The sequence below is a fragment of the Camelina sativa genome, chromosome 10, assembly GCF_000633955.1.
Source record: "Camelina sativa cultivar DH55 chromosome 10, Cs, whole genome shotgun sequence".
In the NCBI taxonomy this organism is placed as follows: domain Eukaryota; kingdom Viridiplantae; phylum Streptophyta; class Magnoliopsida; order Brassicales; family Brassicaceae; genus Camelina; species Camelina sativa.
The window spans coordinates 8,726,635-8,745,617 of NC_025694.1; the positions used below are offsets into that span (position 1 = coordinate 8,726,635).

An 18,983-nucleotide genomic window follows, 5' to 3' on the forward strand; every position below is an offset into this window, starting at 1 on the left:
AAAAAAAAAAAAAAAAAAAAAAAAAAAAGGATTAACCTCTCGAAATTAATATCGACATTTATTCCATCAGCAAGGCGTCTGAGGAGCTCAACATCAATACACTCATAATCATTTCTCTGCCATGAGAAACAAAACTAGAAGTTAATCCTCTCATTCAACACTGTTCTGAGGCTAATGAAACATAAACAGGAAAGAAGTGAAGAAAAAAGTCAAGGATTATTACTTCACAGAGTACGTCGGCCACATGATTCAGCAAATCATCTTGAGATACATCAACAATGCCAAGACCTAGATTCATTTCTTCTCTCAAGATAAGAACATTACCTGTAAAACAAAACAATTCTTAATAACAGTCACAAACAAGAACTTGTAAACAGAAGAACAACGACGATGAACACAAAAAAAAAACTCACGGATCTAATCCAAGAAACGACTACTAAAACATCAATTTCACCCCTAATCAAAAACCTACATTCTCCAATTCCGTTCTCCTAATCAAAGATTCAAAAACCCTAGCGAGAGATTAAATCGAGAGAAGATATATGAACGTACAAATGGAAATGAGAGGACATGGTCCGTTCTTGTCTTGGAGAATGATACGCTTCGATCGTCCACGATACACAATCTCCTTCGTCTTGTAAAAGACTTGCCTCGGAGTTTCGTTCTTCTTCTTCAGTTGCGATTCCTGATTCGTCTTCTTCATCTCTTCCGCGGGAGGAGGAGGATCCGATTTCGGAGAAGCAGGAGGAGAATGATAGATCGCCATTGAAGAAGACGGAGAAAGGTTCACGACGACGATGATCACCTCGAATTCGAGAAGTGCGTCTTTGAGATTTTTAATCGTCTAGTCAAAATCGAAGAAGAAACAATTTTTTCTCCAAAGAAGGAAAGCAAGAAAGTGAGCATTTGGGAGTCTGACTTTGGCTTATTTAATATATAAAAGAGCATATGTATTGGGTGGGCGACGAGGAAAAGCAAAAAAATTGATCTTGAAGTAAACCAAACCGGAACTAAATCAAACCGTAATTAGTATGGTTTTTCTAAACCGGAGTTTTGTGACGGTTTTAAAAGATTACCCGTACGTATCTCTTGGCTCCATAAAGATGACGCGTATAAATTCAATTTTTTTCACTACTTAATGAACTACACATACAATTTTTTTCACTACTTAATGAACTACACACGTAGGCGAATATTTGAACTGATAGTGGCCTGATAAAAAATGCTAACGATGGATTTTTAGAGATCAATCAATATTTGAGGAGCTCCAGTAATTACATAATAGAGTTTATAAATTTTATGAGATTAATTAACCACGATAAATCCCTTTATAACTTTTCGAGTAATATATATATATATATAATCTCAACCATAATAATAAATTAGCTCTTACGTTACGCTAAGATCATACTCTCTCTGTCCCTCAAATATTGATGTTTGAGGGATTTCACACAAATTAAAAAATAATGATTATTAATTTTAAATATAATAAAGTTTTCTTATTAAAATGTATTATATATTTATAAACCAATGATTATTGAATTTTATTAATGATCACTTCTTAAAGTTTACAAAAATTTAATATTAATTAACTAAAAGTAGTAAAACATTAATATTTGTGGGACAAAAATAAATAACATAACATCAATTTTTGTGAGACAGAAGGAGTATATATTAGACCACGAAAGATCGTTGAACCAGCTTAGTAAAAATAATAAGTAGAAATATTTGAAGACCTAATTGATAGATTAAGGAAGTTGGGAAAATCGGATGTAACTATACTACTTTTAGCTAACCACACTTGTCATTATAAATCATTACATTGATTCTCTCACTCTCGCATAGTTTTTTATACTGTTTTCATATGGAAAATAGGAAATGCATTTTTAAGAAGCAAGCATTTTGTTACGCACATGTTGGTGAAAGGGATGTGGTCCTCCTAGCGTGCGACACCTGTTCCAAGATATGGAAGAATAAACAAATGTTATCTTAAGTATTTATTATTGTAAAAAAGCATCCAATAGTGGATAACCACTTGCTAATGCTAATTGCTTAGGTTTATAAAAATATAAAAAAAAAAAAAAACGGGAAACGAATAAAGTGAAAAAGCAATGAAGTGGTGTTACGAAGCGCATCAAACAAGAGTCGAAGCTATAGCTAGCTACCACGTGAAACCATGTACATGTGTTACTATCTAATTGGCCTTATGGTCGTTGTTATAATTAACGTCGATTGTACGGACGTCCCTACGGGTTTGTTTTTTATTTATTTACTTTATATCACAACGATTAAAGCTCTGTGCTTTTTCATTTTCTTTTGCATAAAGTTTCTGATTCATCTTTGGAATTAAAATTATTTGTTAAAACAAAAGTTTGTTTCAATCTTATTAGGGGCCATATATGACGATCAGTTGTGAGAGTCTTAGCACTATCATACTTTATGTATGTAGACTACTTACTTGGTTTGACCAAAAAAAAAAAAAAAGACTACTTACTTGGTAAATACAAAGGAAGATTAATATAGTCACGAAAAAGTACGTACGTTATTTTACACAACTATACAATAAATGCTTAAAAACCCCATTTGTGTCGAAGTCTTTTTATACTAGAGAATATGGGTTTCGAGATCGGACGGTGTGCGGTTGGAGAGAAGAGAAGATCAGACGGTGTGCGTGCGTAAGCACTTATTTGTCCGAGAGAAGCTGGCAAAGGGAACAATGATGATGGCTGTCCTCAGGTGCGCAATAGTTTAAAGTTAAACCTATACTTTGACGGACACCGGATCTATAGGTTGTCGGTTAATCTGGACACGTGCCAAGATCTCCCCCATTACCTTCAACTTCGCCTTCGGTTTCCCCCACACTCTTAATTACGTTTTAAGAGGTAAATATGCAATTTACACACCAATCCATAAATATCTCCATTTTTACCTGAGTAGTTATTTACCAAACAGTAATGATTATTGTTCATTGTCAGTTCACTAGAAAAAATTATTCTTACCCCGACCACAATTATTGTACATGTTATATTACTATTATTATATACACATTGGCCCTTCAGTTTGCATTTTGAGTTTTTTACCAAAAGAAGAAAGAAATTGCGTAATGTTATTTCTAAAAATAAAGGCGATGTACTGCTATGCTAGCTAGCTAGGGTTATAGGCGTAAGAGAAAATGGCAAATTGTCAAATATATCAATCATAAAGAAAAAAACACTTTTTTTTCTCTTTATTTATTATTTTTTTTGTTTTTCTCTCCTCCTCCTCCATCATAAATCTAGGGCTTTCCAAGAATCTGTAATCACATACCCTCTTCCCAAAAAACTTGCTATTTTCTCTCTCTCTCTCTCTCCACTCTCATATATACACAAAGAGAACACATCAATCCAAAGAGGGTAAATCTCAAAATCCGTCGTCAGGTTTTGGTTGATCCATATTCTATTTATAGATCTTTTATGTTCTTTCTTAAAATGGTTAAATTAAAGATTCTTGTTGATGTTCTTGGTCGCTATTCTTTTTTTTTTCTTTTCAGTTACATAAACTTTTCTTGTGTGATTTTGAACAGAAGATTTGGATAAGGAATAAATTAGAGGTAAAGGATGGTGAGGGGCAAAACGGAGATGAAGAGGATAGAGAACGCAACGAGCAGGCAAGTGACGTTTTCCAAGAGAAGAAATGGACTTCTGAAGAAAGCCTTCGAATTGTCGGTCCTTTGTGATGCTGAAGTTGCTTTGGTCATCTTCTCTCCAAGATCCAAACTCTATGAGTTCTCTAGCTCTAGGTATGTCTCCTTTTTGTTTTTAATTAGTCTCCTTGCTATCAGATTCGACTGAGAGGCTAATCCGGTCTCATTTACTCCATAATTATATAATAGATTCGATGGATTGCATTTGGTTATATGATTGATTATCAAGATCTATTAATATAGATAATGGTGATTTTTTTTTCTGTAAAGTAGATTGGAGAAAGAAAATGAGGTATTTTTTTTTAATAGGATTGAAACTAATGATCTTTTTTTTCAAGATGTAGTCACCAGATTTTTATGGCACTACAACCTATGATTTGTGTATAAATTTGTATGTACTTGTTGTGAGCCCATCCACTTCTCGCTGTAGATGAGTTGATCTGTTTGACTTTCTTTATCAAGAGAGATCTTTTTGATATGGAAGCAGCTTTTAGTTTACAGATAATTGTTACTTATCCACTTAGACTTCAATGCTAGCTATGTAATATAGTTGCTTTTGTATGTATAGCAAATTAGCAATATCAAGTCTTTTTAAAGTATAGTGTCGTTACGTAGTCAAATAAGGCCTATTTATATATCAACGATTCAGCATATCTTCATGAATTAGGAAATTAGCAATACTTGGAACTAACGCTAAATTCCCTTATTTAGACCGTGTGTGTGTGTTTGGCTGTTTGCGTGAGATTGACTAGATTTTACCATGGTTCAATATAGTTAATAGAATACGTATAGATATATGACACATTATTGAATACTTTTAAATACATGTTGGAAATATATGGATAAATTACTCATTTATGTGTGAACAGTCATGTGGTGAGTACATAATTCTGTTCTGGTACATGCTTCTATTTCGTATAAGTGTGTATATGCATTATCGGTGTAAGTATAGATCTGTAAAAATGTGGCAACAAAGAGATATTTTGGTTCACTTTTTACCCACAAATAGCAGTGATGGAGTCAGCGCATGTGTGTAGATCAGAATTGTATATTCATTCTTTTTATGGTTTCTTATTTATTTATATTTTTTGGGGTTATTATGCTGATTTGTTTCGGTATAAATTTATGCTAACTAAAACATTAGAGTAGAAGGATTAGACACAGAATCCAGTTGTGTTAACCCACTGTTTAATGTATTTTAAAGAATAAAGCTTATTAATATCTATGTCGATTGGAGGACATGTGCATCTCTATATACATCTGCCTGTCTCTGTATATGTGCATAACGATGTATATAATATTGGGGCATTATGTTGTATCATAAATCTCAATATTGCTATGGTACTTTAAGTACCGTACTTACTATTTTATGCATTTGGAAGTGTAGAAACAAACCTTTTGGTTCGAAAATTTTGGGGGTGTTGAAATTAGAAAAGGTCTCTAAGTATGTCTTGTGTATATAGGATATATGATCCTCGAAAAACATACTAACTTTTGGGGACAATGTAAGTAACCATGTTTACTTGATTCTGTATGTCTCTCTTTTACACATTCTATGTGTATAGTATAATACGGTCATGCATGATGGCATCTCTGCGTAAATAATTACATATGAATATACCAGAACTGTTTATTCTTTTTTTTATCAAAAATATTCTGATACAAGCATTTATAATTGATTGATTTGCTTGCTGGAATTTGACGTGGAAAACCTTTTGACTCCACGGTCTCCTTTCTTTTATTTGATTTGATTCTTGGCTCCTTGATTCGTTTCAGTATAGCAAAAACAATAGAACGATATCAGAGACGAATAAAAGAAATTGGGATTAACCATAAGGGAGATGCTAATTCTCAGGTAAAACTATATATATCCTCATTCATATTTTGGTTAGTAGATTTTTTCGTGTGGTGGTTTTAAATGTTTCATACTACTATTACTTGACAGCAAGCGAGAGACGAAACACAGGGCTTGACAAAAAAGATCGAACAGCTAGAGATATCTAAACGGTTTGGCACCAGCTCATAGTACTATCTTATGAGAAACTTTATATGGATTGTATAGACACTAGCTACTGTAAGGTAAATTTGATTGTAAAAAAATTTGCAGAAAATTGCTTGGGGAAGGCATTGATAAATGTTCTATCGAGGAGCTGCAACAGTTAGAGAATCAGTTGGAGCGAAGCTTGACCAGGATAAGAGCCAAGAAGGTATTGTTTACAATTATGTCCGCATGATATATCACACTAAATGTTCATATATGAAATTTTCGAAAACATCATCCATTTCATTCATACATTCACATGCAAGCTCAATTTCCTATGATAAATGAAATTAGGAGTAGTTCTCGTTATTATGCGATTTTGCGAATATGAAGTGTTGATGATATGTTTTATTTTAGGTTATATGTTGGGTGTTGTTAAAAAACGACCTTACTCAACAATTCTTTTGATCTACACATGTTAAAGATATAGTCAAACCAAAATTCAATTTGTTTGTACGTTATAAGAAAATCATAGGTACGGTTCTTTTAATTATTATGCCAAAACGTTGTTCTGTTAACCATCTAGCATATCTACGTCTGATGTGATTGCGGCTTGTGTCTTTTCATGCATGGGTTTATAATTGATATCATCGATATCATACTCAAGTCAACATGGTTTGCATGGCCTTACTAATCATATTATCATCCTCAAGTTAACATTGTAATAAAAATGATCAGTATCAGCGATTCAACTATGTATATGCATGCACTGATAGTGATACTGTAGGATATATATATGGTTTTAACAATTCCTATAGAATAGATTTCATGAGGAAATTTGCTTACATCTCTCTGTGTATTGAATTTCAGTACCAATTACTTCGTGAACAAATTGAGAAGTTGAAGGAAGAGGTAAAACAAAATACATGCTCCTTTTATTTTCTTCTAAGTATTAGTGAGTACTGCATCATATGTAACTTTATAATGACATAAAGAATCATCTTCTCTATAAACTTATCTGTATATTGTCAAAACCTTAGGAGAGGAAACTCGTCAAGGAAAATAAAGAACTGAAGGAGAAGGTACAATTGTAATTTCTAGTTTTGAATGCTAATATTACTAGTATAAAACGTAAACGTGCTTCTTGATTAAGAGTTTTGGTGAATTTTGTAAAAATAAAGTGGCTTGGAATGGGAGCAACAGTAGCATCATCGCAATCAACGTTATCATCATCAGAAGTGAACATAGATGACAATGACAATATGGAAGTGGAGACTGGTTTGTTCATTGGACCTCCTGAGACAAGACAATCCAAGAAAACCCCTCCTCAATACTAATCTCACAACTTCAAAACGGATGTATCAACAACCATCAACTTTTTTTCATTGTATCATATTTTCGTCCAAAATCTGTGATATTTAAGAAATTCTAAACATAGTGAATTGATTTGTTCTTAATCAAGGAAGCTAAACTTGTTTGTTCTAAAATTATGATATTGTTTCGTCTAATTCTAGAAAAAGAAAAAAATATCACAATGATCATCATAACATATAAAAACAAACCGAAGTAACCAAAAAAGGTTAACCATTAGTTACGTAATCTCAAAATATGAAGAGAATAAACATAATTAGCGACATAGCATTTTCCGAGAGGGGTCCACGGCTAAGTGGTGGGATTGCGTACTGTCGCTTTCCGGCGAATTTGGTTCTATTCAGACATCTGACACTTCCTTTTTTCCTTTCACTTTTTTTTTAATTGTTTAGTTTACGTTTCTTTATTGCACTTTCTATATTCTCTCTATATCTTCTTCTGTAACAACTTCAGTGCCGTGGGATTCAAGGCTTTTGCCCAATATGGGTTGCATCGTTTCTTCTCGGAAAAAGAAACCGTCAACAAAAGGGTTGCCGGAAAACCGTCCTCGCTTCCACACTCTTCCATCAGAAAGAAGAATAGCTGACGATGATGGTCATGATCAAACCCCAAAGGTTTCAGAATTGTTGAAGATGAGTGATACTTGTCCCAAGGAGCTGAAGAGAGAAGAAAGTGTTCTTGTTGTTAATGTTCATCCTCGTACATCGGAATTAGCTGCCTCCGGTTGGCCATCTTGGCTTATATCCGTAGCTAGTGAAGCACTTGTCGGTTGGATCCCTGGCCGTGAATCTAACTTCGAGAAGCAAGAACAAGTCTCTCTTTCTCTCTCTCTCTCTCTTTCTCTCTCTCTCTCTCTTTCTCTCTCTCTCTCTTTCTTTTTCTCTGCCTTACTTTGTTTATTCCCGTTTGATAAACAAAAGATGCATATATTCTGTATTTGCAACAGATTGGGGGAGGAACATTCAGTAAGGTGTTCAAAGCTAGAGATCTTCTTCGTAACAAGACCGTAGCTTTAAAGAGAATCCGGTTTGATCTCAACAACTCAGAAAGCATCAAGTGTATAGCCAGAGAGATCATAATCCTGCGCAAGTTGGACCATCCCAATGTCATCAAACTGGAAGGGTTAATGCTTGTAGACCACGATTCCTCTATCCTCTACCTGATCTTTGAGTACATGGAACATGACCTCTTAGGACTCTCTTCATTACTCGGTAACCAATTCTCAGAACCTGAGGTACTTTTTATCGCTTCTGTTCAAACTCTCTTCATTACTTGGTGTTAAATTCTCAGGTACTCTCTTCTTCTCTGTCAGGTTAAATGCTACATGAGGCAGCTCTTAAGAGGGCTTGATCATTGTCACACTAATCATGTACTCCACCGAGACATAAAAAGCTCAAACCTTCTGATCAACGCTGATGGAGTCCTTAAGATTGCAGATTTTGGATTAGCTACGTTCTTCGATCCTCATAACAGTGTTCCCTTGACGACTCATGTTGCAACTTTATGGTATCGACCTCCTGAGCTTTTGCTTGGAGCCTCACATTACAGTGTTGGGATCGACTTGTGGAGCACAGGCTGCGTCATAGGTGAATTATATGCTGGAAAGCCTATTCTTCCTGGCAAAAACGAGGTAAACCAGAACATCCCAATCAGTCTTGTTCTTACCATAGAAGTTAAGTCTCAGAAAATTTTCTCTATATTCCAAGACAGATCAACTGCACAAGATATTCAAGTTGTGTGGATCGCCTTCAGATGATTATTGGAAAAAACTAAAGCTACAGTTGTCAGCTCCATTGAGACCCATGTTTCCATATGGATCACATATAGCAGAGACATTCAAAGATTTTCCAACTTGTGTTCTTTCGCTTCTAGAGACTTTGCTCTCAATAGATCCAGATTTTCGAGGCACTGCAACTAGTGCACTCAAGAGCAAGGTAAGTTTGAATTGGGATCATTACATTTTCCTCTGTGGTTTGTTGTTGTTATGACTCCAACTGATTAACTTCTTCCACGGTGAAACAGTACTTTAAAACTGAGCCATTGCCTTGTGATCCATCTTGTCTACCAAAATACCCTCCCAGTAAGGAAATCAACATTCAAATGCGCGATAAAACTAGAAAACAAGCTTCACAAGTTAGAAGAACAAACGAACCACAAACTGTCCAGCCAATACTTGCAGATTCTTCTCTCACAAAACCGGTGCAGGTATCTCTAATCTTAGGTTTCTAAATTTCTTGAGTGTTTTGGCAGAAATCCAAAATAAAAGATGATGTATATGCAGAGAAAGTGCTCAGATTCCACGAGCAGAGACAATTCATTTACAAAGTCTTCAGAGGAAGAAGAGACTTCCAGTTTACCGGATCATTCTACTAGACAAATGCAAACATCTACGGACATGATAACTGAGGATGAAACTATAGCACAAGCCTCTTACACGGACCCATCTAAAGAAGACCAGAATCTAGGTGGATCAGCGAATATGGAGGAACACATACCTTTGCCAATGAGTCCGTTTAGAGTTAACTCAACAGCAATCCTGCCTAGCCTTTACGAGAATGGGACGTCTTCATCTGGAGGAGTAGGCATCAGACCCACTCTGATTGAGACTTATACTGTCACTTAGATTAAAATGAAGAAAAAAGATTCAAACACAAAATAAACATTCTTGGTCAATATCTTAATTTTATTCCTCAAATAATGCAGAGCCATAACTCAGCCGCAAGAAAATCCAATCCAAAAGATACACCGATTAGGGAGAAAATTTTTTGACAACTCCAAACCACCACATTAGTTCAACGGTTGCCACTGAAGGGTTTCTCCAGCAAACATAGGGACGATCTCTCCAAAGGAGAAGCTGAAAACATCCGGGACCTTCCAAGGAGATTTCTTTAGTGTGATCTTTGACGAGTTTCTCGGGAGGCCATAGAAATCAGGTCCATTGAAGCTAGTAAAAGCTTCTAACTTGTCAAGCGCACCCGCCTAAATGTAAAAGAAGTAAACGCTATAAACTTAAGGAAATCCCAAACCGGGAAAGTAAACTGTTTGAAGTTACAAAGTTTACCTCATCGAAGACCTTGGCATATAAAGACAAGGCAACAGGAGCACTGTAAATACCAGCACATCCACATGATGTTTCTTTTCTAGTCCGTTCATGTGGAGCACTATCTGTACCGAGGAAGAATTTCTTGCTTCCACTAGTTACAGCTTTAACAATAGCTTCTCCTGTACAATTAAGTAAAAGCAATGACCTTTCAGAAAGCTGCTAAAAGAAATGAAATCTTAATGTTCTTATGAAAAGTGAAGAACATACGGTGTATCTCTCTTTTGAGAACGGGAAGACAGTAGTTGTGAGGTTGTAATCCACCTTGGAAAAGGGCATTTCTGTTGAGAAGGAGATGCTGTGGTGTGACTGTTGCACCCACAGACCCTACAATCAACAAAAGGCTATGAGCTAGGCAGATTAGCCAAAACCAAAGGAAGAAATGATAAGTAAGATATATACAAAACCTTCTTTGCAAGATTCAACAAAATTCACAGCATCCATGGTAGTGATATGTTCCATAACTACTTTCAGCTGTGGAAGGCGTTGGATTAGAGGCTGCAGAACTGTCTCAATAAAGATTTTCTCGCGGTCAAAGACATCAATACTCGGATCTGTGACCTCCCCATGAACCTAATCCAAACATTCTCATACAAGAGAGTAGTATAAAAGACAAAAATACAAGTCTAATAATGTGCTGTGTGATTTTACTTACCAGCAAAGGCATGTTTTGTTTAACCATCTCTTCTAGCACCGGTAAGCATTTTCCAAAAAGGTCCGTGACACCATCTTGAGAGTTGGTTGTTGCTCCAGCAGGGTACAACTTCACCGCATAAACCACACCACTTTCCCCTAAAAACAATCATATATATACACGAGCATAAACTGAACAGTCGCAAGTAGAATATGAAAAATGGATCAGACCACTTTGCAACATGATGGAAAAAAGAAACAGGTGTACTTACTTGCAAGCTTGATCTCATCAGGTTGAGTCTTGTCAGTCAAATAAAGTGTCATAAGTGGATCAAAGCTGGTCCCAGATGGCAAAGCTTTCATGATAGATTCCCGGTAAGTAATGGCAGCTGCAGTAGTTGCAACAGGCGGCTTCAGATTTGGCATCACAATCGCTCTCTTAAAATGACTCGCACTACAAACATTTACAAGACACCCTTAAACCATCAAGTACAACACAAGCATCAACGAAAAAAATATAAGATTGTAACTGAGGATCTCATACATAACAAACAACAATTGTTCCAATACTAAACAGCAACAACAACCAAAACAGTAATGTGACAAAAAGACACACACCAACAATTATAAAATTGTCAGGAAGTTAAATGACCTGTGGGGAACAACAGCGTGAAGAAGATCACTGTCACGGAGATGAAGATGCCAATCATCAGGTTGAGTGATTGTGAGTTCCATTCTTACTACTCTTGGCTTCACTTTCGTACAAGATCTGTCAAACTTCGGTTTCTGAGATCCAAATCCCTAAATACAGGAATAACACAAGACTTTTACAGACGCATGTGTGGACAACTATATGCTTTCTACTACATTTAAAATAAAACTAAAAAAACTGAGTCACGTGGATTGAATAAAATTGGGTAAAAACTAGAAAACAAAGACTCAAAAGCAATGAGTGAGGGGGGAGGAGGAGGAGGAAGACACAGTACATATACACTACAAGGAGAAACCAAAGTCTTTATCATGTCAAAATCTCAAGGCTTTGCAAGATTTTTCACCTGTTCAAAAAGGGCAAATAAGACAAAAAGACATTCAACAAGTGAACCAGACAACCATTGATTCGATTTCTACTCAAAGTCTACAAAAGTTTCGATCTTTATTAGAAAAAGCCACTAAATCGATGCGACCCGAGTTCACCAAGTATTCGAAATAATGCAAAGACAACACTCATACATACCAGATAATATGAAGATGACCTCAAGGGGACGAACGAAGAAGAAGAAGGTTACCAACTGTGTTAACGAATGGAGTCGGTCTCCTCCGATGTCAGAATCAGTTTTGGGTTAAAACGATGGCGTTTAGTAGTTTTCTTTCTGTTCTCTGAAAATTTTAACCCAGATTTTAATTTAAACCGAGAAAACGAATGAAATTAAATTGAACCGGAACTAAACCGGAAAGCTATGGGTTCGGACTTCAGACAAACTAACTCTACTTGTACATTGAGTAAAAGGAAAGGTTCGGCGGCTAGTGTCTCTTTGTCGAAACGAGATGGCTAAGTTATCCAAAATGACGGTTAGAGGCACCTGTTAGCCCCACCATGACGACACATGGATATTCTCATGCAAAGATGAGAGTACACGTGGCACTCTCTGGTGGTCAAGAAGAATACCAAAAGAGTGTTCAGATTTGGGCACGGAAGTGTGAAGCGTGAAGCAACCAACACCTTTTAAAACACAAGAAGAACCAACCCAATACGCATCACAAAAGAAAGAAAGAACCCTAAATTCCAGGAAACTTTTCAAAAACCAAAACTTCAAGCAATCAAAACTCAAAAATTGGGTTTTTTAAAAAATTTTATTTCTTTCATAAAGTTACAAGTTTTTATTTATTTATTGTGGTTTCAGTATACGAACACGCAAGAAATCGCGTGAGGATTTTGGTTCCAAGGGGCTTCTCTGTATTTAGGGCTGTTTTGTTTCCGTCTTAATTTCTGTAAAAAATTGAAGCTTTGATTTGGTTTCAAAGAGAGCAGAGATGTGTAGTTTGTCAGCGAATCTGTTGTTACCAACGAAGCTGAAACCAGCTTATTCAGACAAACGGAGTAACAGTAGCAATAGCAGCTCACTCTTCTTCGGCAATAGAAGATCCAAGAAGAAGAATCAATCCATTGCTCCCGTAAGGATTTTGTTCTTTTTAATCATTCTGTATTGATGGGAAGTTATGTACAATTGATTCTTGAATCTAAAGTATGATTTAAGGTTTCTTTTTGGATGTTTGGTGTAGGTTGCGAGGTTGTTTGGACCGGCGATATTCGAATCATCCAAATTGAAAGTATTGTTTTTAGGGGTTGATGAGAAGAAGCATCCATCAACGCTCCCTAGAACTTACACTCTCACCCACAGTGACATTACAGCTAAATTAACATTAGCCATTTCCCACTCCATAAACAATTCTCAGGTATACCTCTGTTTTTAGGAGTTAAAGATTTGGGGAATTGAGCATTTCAAGCAAATACTAGGCTGACGTATATCTTATTGTTAGGCTTTTTATATATGTATTTTGGTACTATGGTTTTAGCCTATGTTTGTATCTATTGTCACCCAAATCCTTAACACTATTCCTCAGAAAGATTAATGTAATTGAGATTTTGTGGTTGTAGCAAGCTAGAGAGGCTAGCTGATGTATATAAATGTCTGTGTGTAGTTGCAAGGATGGGCAAATAGGCTATACAGAGATGAAGTAGTGGCAGAATGGAAGAAAGTTAAAGGGCAAATGTCGCTTCACGTTCATTGTCACATAAGCGGTGGCCATTTCCTTTTAGATCTCTTTGCTAAGTTTCGGTACTACATCTTTTGCAAAGAACTACCAGTGGTAAGTTTGCCAAATTCAAAAGAAGCTTTTTTTTTTGTTTCATGTGTAGACAAGTATTGATTATTGTGATTGTTTTGATATATGTATTAGGTGTTGAAAGCATTTGTGCATGGAGATGGGAACTTGTTGAACAATTACCCTGAGTTACAAGAAGCTCCCGTTTGGGTTTATTTCCATTCTAATGTCAATGAGTTCAACAAAGTTGAGTGTTGGGGTCCCCTTTGGGAAGCTACTTCACCTGATGTTCACAGAACTGAAATTCTCCCCCAGACTAAATGCGTGGACGAGTGCAGTTGTTGTTTTCCACCGGTTAGCTCGATTCCATGGTCTCATAGTCTTAGTAACGAAGGTGTTAATGGGTACTCTGGGGCACAGGCTGAGGGAATTGCTACTCCTAATCCGGAGAAACTCTAGTGACTTTAATATGGAAGTACTAAGTTTTTCTTTTTTGGTTTCTGGTAGTTTGTAAAGTAAAAAAGGGAAATGGAAGATTCCTCTTGGTGGATTTAGTATTTATTGGTTTGGTGTAGATAATGTGGTATAGGAAAAATAATAATTGTTTGTAGGTAAAAATAATAGTACAAAATTAAGTTAAAAAATATGTTTTTGTTGGTTGTGTCTACTACTCTCGAGTCTTGACCATCATTGTAGCATCATCTCTCATCAACACAAGATCAAAATGTAAAATCTGCCACAGATTAGGTATTATATAGGTGACAGACTGGTATAGTACTGGAATAAATCGTTGTTTAATAATAATATTCACCAAATTCATAATTTTTAGTTTTCTTATAAATTTAAAGAAAGGTTTCTATTTTTCTCGTAAAAGATTTGTGAAGGGTCAAAATAACGATATTGTGAGTAATAAAAAGTGTTATATACCATTCATGAGAATCATCACCAGTTTAACAAACTAATATTAGAAGAAAAAGATAATGAAACTATATTATATGAGAACTTTCATGAGAATCATCACATCACTAAAGTAGTAAAGTAATAGACGTATATTAGGATTTAAGTATCTAAGTCGACGGTATAACACGTGAAACGAAGGAGAAACGTAAGGTAAAGAGTATGGCAAAAAGACTTGCGTCTTGGGTTTACGAAGCGTATCAGCCACTTCTTGCCTTCTAATGATTCCAAATCATTTTCTTGGATTTTTATTTGGTCTCTCTTTCTTTCTTTAAATCCTTTTCCATTTTGTAACCAAAATAAAGATAGACTTTTTTATGTGACCCCATTCGTCTATCTAATTTACGACCAAATACAGAAAGAGAAGAAGAACAGGTAAAACATAAGAAAATGGTAACGAATTATTGCATTTATTATATGGCTCACTATAAAATGTTTTTGTGTTCGTAAGTAAAATAAATAAATACAAGAAGCTATATTTTGATATATGAAGAAAAATTGAATAAAGATATACACTTTTTTTGGAAAATTTTGAGATATTGTTGCGCGCATCTTGACGAACCCTGATCGTGATTAAATCAAAGGGTTAGATCTTCTTGCATCCGTGTAAAAAAAAAAAAGAATTTAATGCCTCTCTCCGTGACCGTGTGAGAAAAAGTTGGTTGAGTCGACCAACTCAAAGCTGGCAGCTGTTGAAGAAACTTATAACTTTTGTCTGTGTGTGTTTGAAAGGTACTTTCACCGAATTGTTGTTCTACCAAAGAAAGACGACCCGATTTCACTATCCGTGTTCTGAAACATAGCCAAAACACATCAAATCAGTTCCTCAGAATCTTTAAATTAGTTAGGATCAGTAATTAAACAAGTAGATTAAGTTTGTTTTCCTACCTGAGATTTGGGTGAAGGGAACACATTCCAGAACCTTAAGGTTTCATCTCCTGCTCCGGTTACTATCGTCTGTCCATCGGGTGAAACCGCAAGGTACAGGACACGGTATGTGTGACCGGTCAGAGTTGCAATCTGAAGAAACAAAAAAAAAAACAGAGAGTTAAGCATATGATCCTTAACAAATAATGAAGAGTAATAATAAACAGAGAAAAAGGTCAAAGAGATTTCATACTTTGGACATAGTTGGATATTTCCAGACAATGATTTGGTTTTGGGAGTATCCGTGCGTGCTAACCAGCTCGTTTACATTCTTAGACCAAGCCAGATTGCATACCTGTTAATATGCAAGAACAAAGAAGGTTAATTAAATGTGAAATGTTGGTTATGTTTTTTGTGAAGTCATGTCATAGTTAAGAAAACATTTACTTACCTGACTACAAGTATCTATGGAACTTAAATGAGTATTTGTCGTTGTATTCCAAAAACGTATGCATCTGTCAGCAGTACCACCACCAGAAGCAAGAAGCCCATGAACATGAGGGGACCAAGCAATGGCTTTTACCGCTGCAGTGTGTTCACTATACTTCAAAACTGGCTGTGTTGAATGTTGGTTCCATACAAAAAGCTGCAAACAAATTTTAAACCAGTTTAGCCATGTTGGGAGTTAATAAGATGACTAATGTAACCGCAAATCAAGAAAAATAATAGTACATACCCGATTGTCGTTTCCACCAGATGCTAACTCTCTGTTGTCATAAGACCACTTGAGTCCACATACCTCAGATTTGTGACCTGCCAGTTTACTGACATGATCTTCTTGACACCTTATGTCTCTCTGAAGAATACTCTTGTCTCTGCTACCAGATGACAGAACCGATGAACCCCATGCCAGAGCGCCAACTCTTAGACGATGACCTTCCATTGTTCTTGTTCTCTTGCAGCGCGACGCATCCCATATCTGCCAAAACATAACTAAAGTGAATATTCCATAAAAAAGAACAATCATAAATCTTATCCGCCGGGGTTTTAAATTTATATGTGCTTTGTTACTTTCCTTATTAACACCAAAGGATTTAACTTTACTTAAGGTTACAAACCCTTTGATAAAGATTTATTTGAGCATATATCTTCTTTATAAAGAAAAAGGTCTTTCTAATAATCCCCATGATATAGTACCATTTATGATCAGGGATCCCAGTAAAAGATAAAGGGCCTACAGTCCATACGATAAGGTCTAATCATGTTGTAACCGTAACTAGTTAATTTATACTATATCTTCCAGATTCAGAAAGTTGTAAAGTAACGTACATTGTTACTTACACATATGCATAGGCCAAAATAGTGGACAAAACAAAAAAGAGTAAATGAGATCTAACCTGAACTTTCCCGGTACTAGTTCCAACAGCCAGATGAGTTCCACGTAACGCCCAACCAACTGAGCAAACACTATCATCTGCCCCTAGATCACATAACTTTGTTACCTGTTGAGAATTTCAAGAAACAAATTAACATCAAAACACTTGAAACTACTGTGATTTATTAAAAAAATTGTAAGTGACACAAAAAAAAAAAAGATCTCACCTTGCTGCTACAAGCATTCCATAAATAAACGCAGTTACCTAATCCCACTGCAAGAACATTTTGAGCAGACCAATCCACAAGATTCAAGTAAAAATCATCTTGCAAAGCCGGTGCATCCAGTACCTAATCAAACACAATAATTAAAAAAAAAAAATCCTCTGTTATCATCTGTAAAGATCCAATGACAAAGATCAAGCTCCCTCACATATAAAACCAAAATAAGAACACTAAACAACAAGCATTCTTCAATAATGGCTTCATCTAGATCCCTCTACACTAGAACCTCAAAAAAAAAACTCAAATTCTAGACCATCAGAGAACAAAAACATCATAAAGATCACAAATTGTTTGAAATCAAAGATCAGAAGCCAACTAGATCAAGAATCTAAGCTTCCCCAACCCCCAACTCTGCAGACATTATACAAACAAAAAAAAAAAAAAAAAAAACCCATCAATCAAGAACCAAACAATGCCACAAATTACTCAAAAACAAAACACAAGAGACATGATCCAGATTCAATCCTCAAAACACCACACAATCCACACAAATCACAAACCCCAAAACAATTAAAAACTCAAAATCCATACCTTATAAGGCGATCGCGGGACTTTCCTCGGAGCTTTGACCGGAGAATGAGAAACACCACCAGGAGGTTCATCAACACCAAAAGGAGAAAACAAATTCAAAGAACGATGAGTCTTAGTCTCCGTCTTAAACCTAAAAATATTCCTAGAAGAAGAGAACCCAGTAATATCCCTCTTCTCCGGCGTCTCAGGACCAAACATGGCGGCACGCAACAGAGTGGCGTAAGAGCCAGCTCCGTCTTCCTTACCGTCTTTACTCGGCGAAGGAGACAGATCGAAAAGCGCGAAATTGGATCCGGATCTACTGGGTATGAATCTGTCAGAGTATATAGACCTCGACGGTGATTGAGATTGGTTAGCATTGATCAACCGGTTGATCCGTCGCTCAAGTGAAACCACCGGAGTAGACGATGATTGATTCATCAAGCGAGATGATGATGATGAAGATGAAGAATTCGTTATCACATTGCTTGCGCTAGGATCTTCATCATCCATCATCGTTTTGACTATTATTATTATTTTTTTGTTCTTCAGATTTAACAAAGGCTTTTTTTTTTTTTTTTACAAGAAGGGGAGGGGTTGAAGTGTTGTTGTTGAAGACAAAACCTCTCTTTGTTTGCCTTTTTATTGTAGTTTTTTTTTTATATATTAATTTAATGTTAATTTACCTTTTTGGTTATTTGACATTTTTATTTTTATTTTTAACTTTTTTTTCCTTTCCCGGGAAATCTCAGGGAAAAAACAGAAAACGACATGTGAAGTGATGCGGTTTTAAGCGGTGTTGTGTTGTGATGAGATCAGGTAAGGACTAGGGACCGTGAGGTTTAAGCTTTCTGATTATTAGTGTCTATTGATTCAATCTTAACCGTTGGATGAAAGAGATTAATGATTAATGGGCTTGCTGGGCCAAGATAGTTATGGTTTTTTTACCCTTTTTTTTGTTAAATGCTGCAGTTAAAACTCTAGTGATCTTATAGAATCTTAGATGGCAGGCGTTGACATATAATATTAATATGAAATAATTATTACTTGATAAATGTTTGTAGATCTATGTCAAATCAAGCCAAAACATACTCTTTTTCTATATTAAAAATTAGATCTGAATTTTTTTATTTAATTGTTTTTTTTTAATTTTGTAATTGAGATATACTAACCAAAAATGTTATATCTTATACAGATTATTAATACTAGAAAATTGCAAAAAGAAAGATATATAGTTGTCAAAAAATAATTCAAGCAATATAAGAAAATTAAAATTTTACAGATTTAAGAAATTAACTATATTTTATTATTTTTGTAGATGAAATCTAGTTAATTGGGTTTTTTAAGTAAATTGAGATAGAGAGTACAAACCAAAAGAAAATTTTTAAAAGACATACTAT

The 18,983-nt window shown here is 35.5% G+C and overlaps 6 protein-coding genes across 12 annotated transcripts in view; 3 read left to right on the forward strand and 3 right to left on the reverse strand.

Moving 5' to 3' along the window:
* LOC104718009 (ubiquitin carboxyl-terminal hydrolase MINDY-1-like) overlaps positions 1-913 on the reverse strand; it is a 4,818-nt gene extending 3,905 nt beyond the window's left edge. For both annotated transcript variants that reach the window (XR_002033718.1, XM_010435660.2), the window contains exons 1-3: positions 553-913; positions 224-324; positions 37-116 (exon numbers count right to left, since the gene is read on the reverse strand). Coding sequence is in view for 1 of the 2 variants with exons in the window: in XM_010435660.2 (XP_010433962.1) it covers positions 37-116; positions 224-324; positions 553-766 (395 nt within the window). In the remaining variant the exon portion in view is untranslated. The remainder of the gene's footprint in view (positions 1-36; positions 117-223; positions 325-552) is intronic.
* On the forward strand, positions 3,191-7,120 carry LOC104718012 (agamous-like MADS-box protein AGL19). 4 transcript variants are annotated; one of them, XM_010435667.2, is made up of 8 exons: positions 3,191-3,416; positions 3,566-3,778; positions 5,459-5,537; positions 5,628-5,689; positions 5,790-5,889; positions 6,534-6,575; positions 6,704-6,745; positions 6,845-7,120. In XM_010435667.2, exons 2-8 carry the CDS (start codon positions 3,597-3,599, stop codon positions 6,998-7,000), a joined length of 663 nt encoding a protein of 220 aa, XP_010433969.1. In that variant the 5' UTR covers positions 3,191-3,416; positions 3,566-3,596; the 3' UTR covers positions 7,001-7,120. The 4 variants fall into 4 exon arrangements, with proteins under 4 accessions (XP_010433969.1, XP_010433970.1, XP_010433971.1 ...); XM_010435668.2 differs by having other exon boundaries at positions 3,191-3,392; positions 3,563-3,778; XM_010435669.2 differs by having other exon boundaries at positions 3,191-3,392.
* LOC104718011 (probable serine/threonine-protein kinase At1g54610) lies at positions 7,213-9,682 on the forward strand. Its single transcript, XM_010435665.2, has 6 exons — positions 7,213-7,846; positions 7,981-8,268; positions 8,347-8,664; positions 8,741-8,968; positions 9,057-9,239; positions 9,316-9,682. Exons 1-6 carry the CDS (start codon positions 7,517-7,519, stop codon positions 9,655-9,657), a joined length of 1,689 nt encoding a protein of 562 aa, XP_010433967.1. The 5' UTR covers positions 7,213-7,516; the 3' UTR covers positions 9,658-9,682.
* Positions 9,678-12,223, reverse strand: LOC104718010 (dihydroorotase, mitochondrial). Of its 3 annotated transcripts, XM_010435661.2 has the most exons (9): positions 12,002-12,223; positions 11,754-11,822; positions 11,420-11,568; positions 11,040-11,221; positions 10,790-10,926; positions 10,542-10,707; positions 10,345-10,461; positions 10,096-10,256; positions 9,678-10,013 (listed from the first exon to the last, which is right to left on the reverse strand). In XM_010435661.2, exons 2-9 carry the CDS (start codon positions 11,787-11,789, stop codon positions 9,822-9,824), a joined length of 1,140 nt encoding a protein of 379 aa, XP_010433963.1. In that variant the 5' UTR covers positions 11,790-11,822; positions 12,002-12,223; the 3' UTR covers positions 9,678-9,821. The 3 variants fall into 3 exon arrangements, with proteins under 3 accessions (XP_010433963.1, XP_010433966.1, XP_010433964.1); XM_010435664.2 differs by lacking the exon at positions 11,754-11,822 and having other exon boundaries at positions 11,420-11,536; positions 12,002-12,222; XM_010435662.2 differs by lacking the exon at positions 11,754-11,822 and having other exon boundaries at positions 12,002-12,221.
* LOC104718013 (protein STAY-GREEN 1, chloroplastic) lies at positions 12,458-14,343 on the forward strand. Its single transcript, XM_010435670.2, has 4 exons — positions 12,458-12,939; positions 13,048-13,221; positions 13,468-13,635; positions 13,726-14,343. The coding sequence occupies exons 1-4, from the start codon at positions 12,799-12,801 to the stop codon at positions 14,047-14,049; spliced, it is 807 nt and encodes a 268-aa protein (XP_010433972.1). The 5' UTR covers positions 12,458-12,798; the 3' UTR covers positions 14,050-14,343.
* On the reverse strand, positions 14,931-18,271 carry LOC104718014 (protein FIZZY-RELATED 2). Its single transcript, XM_010435671.2, has 8 exons — positions 17,605-18,271; positions 17,017-17,139; positions 16,812-16,916; positions 16,151-16,393; positions 15,866-16,060; positions 15,668-15,769; positions 15,436-15,567; positions 14,931-15,339 (listed from the first exon to the last, which is right to left on the reverse strand). The coding sequence occupies exons 1-8, from the start codon at positions 18,097-18,099 to the stop codon at positions 15,286-15,288; spliced, it is 1,449 nt and encodes a 482-aa protein (XP_010433973.1). The 5' UTR covers positions 18,100-18,271; the 3' UTR covers positions 14,931-15,285.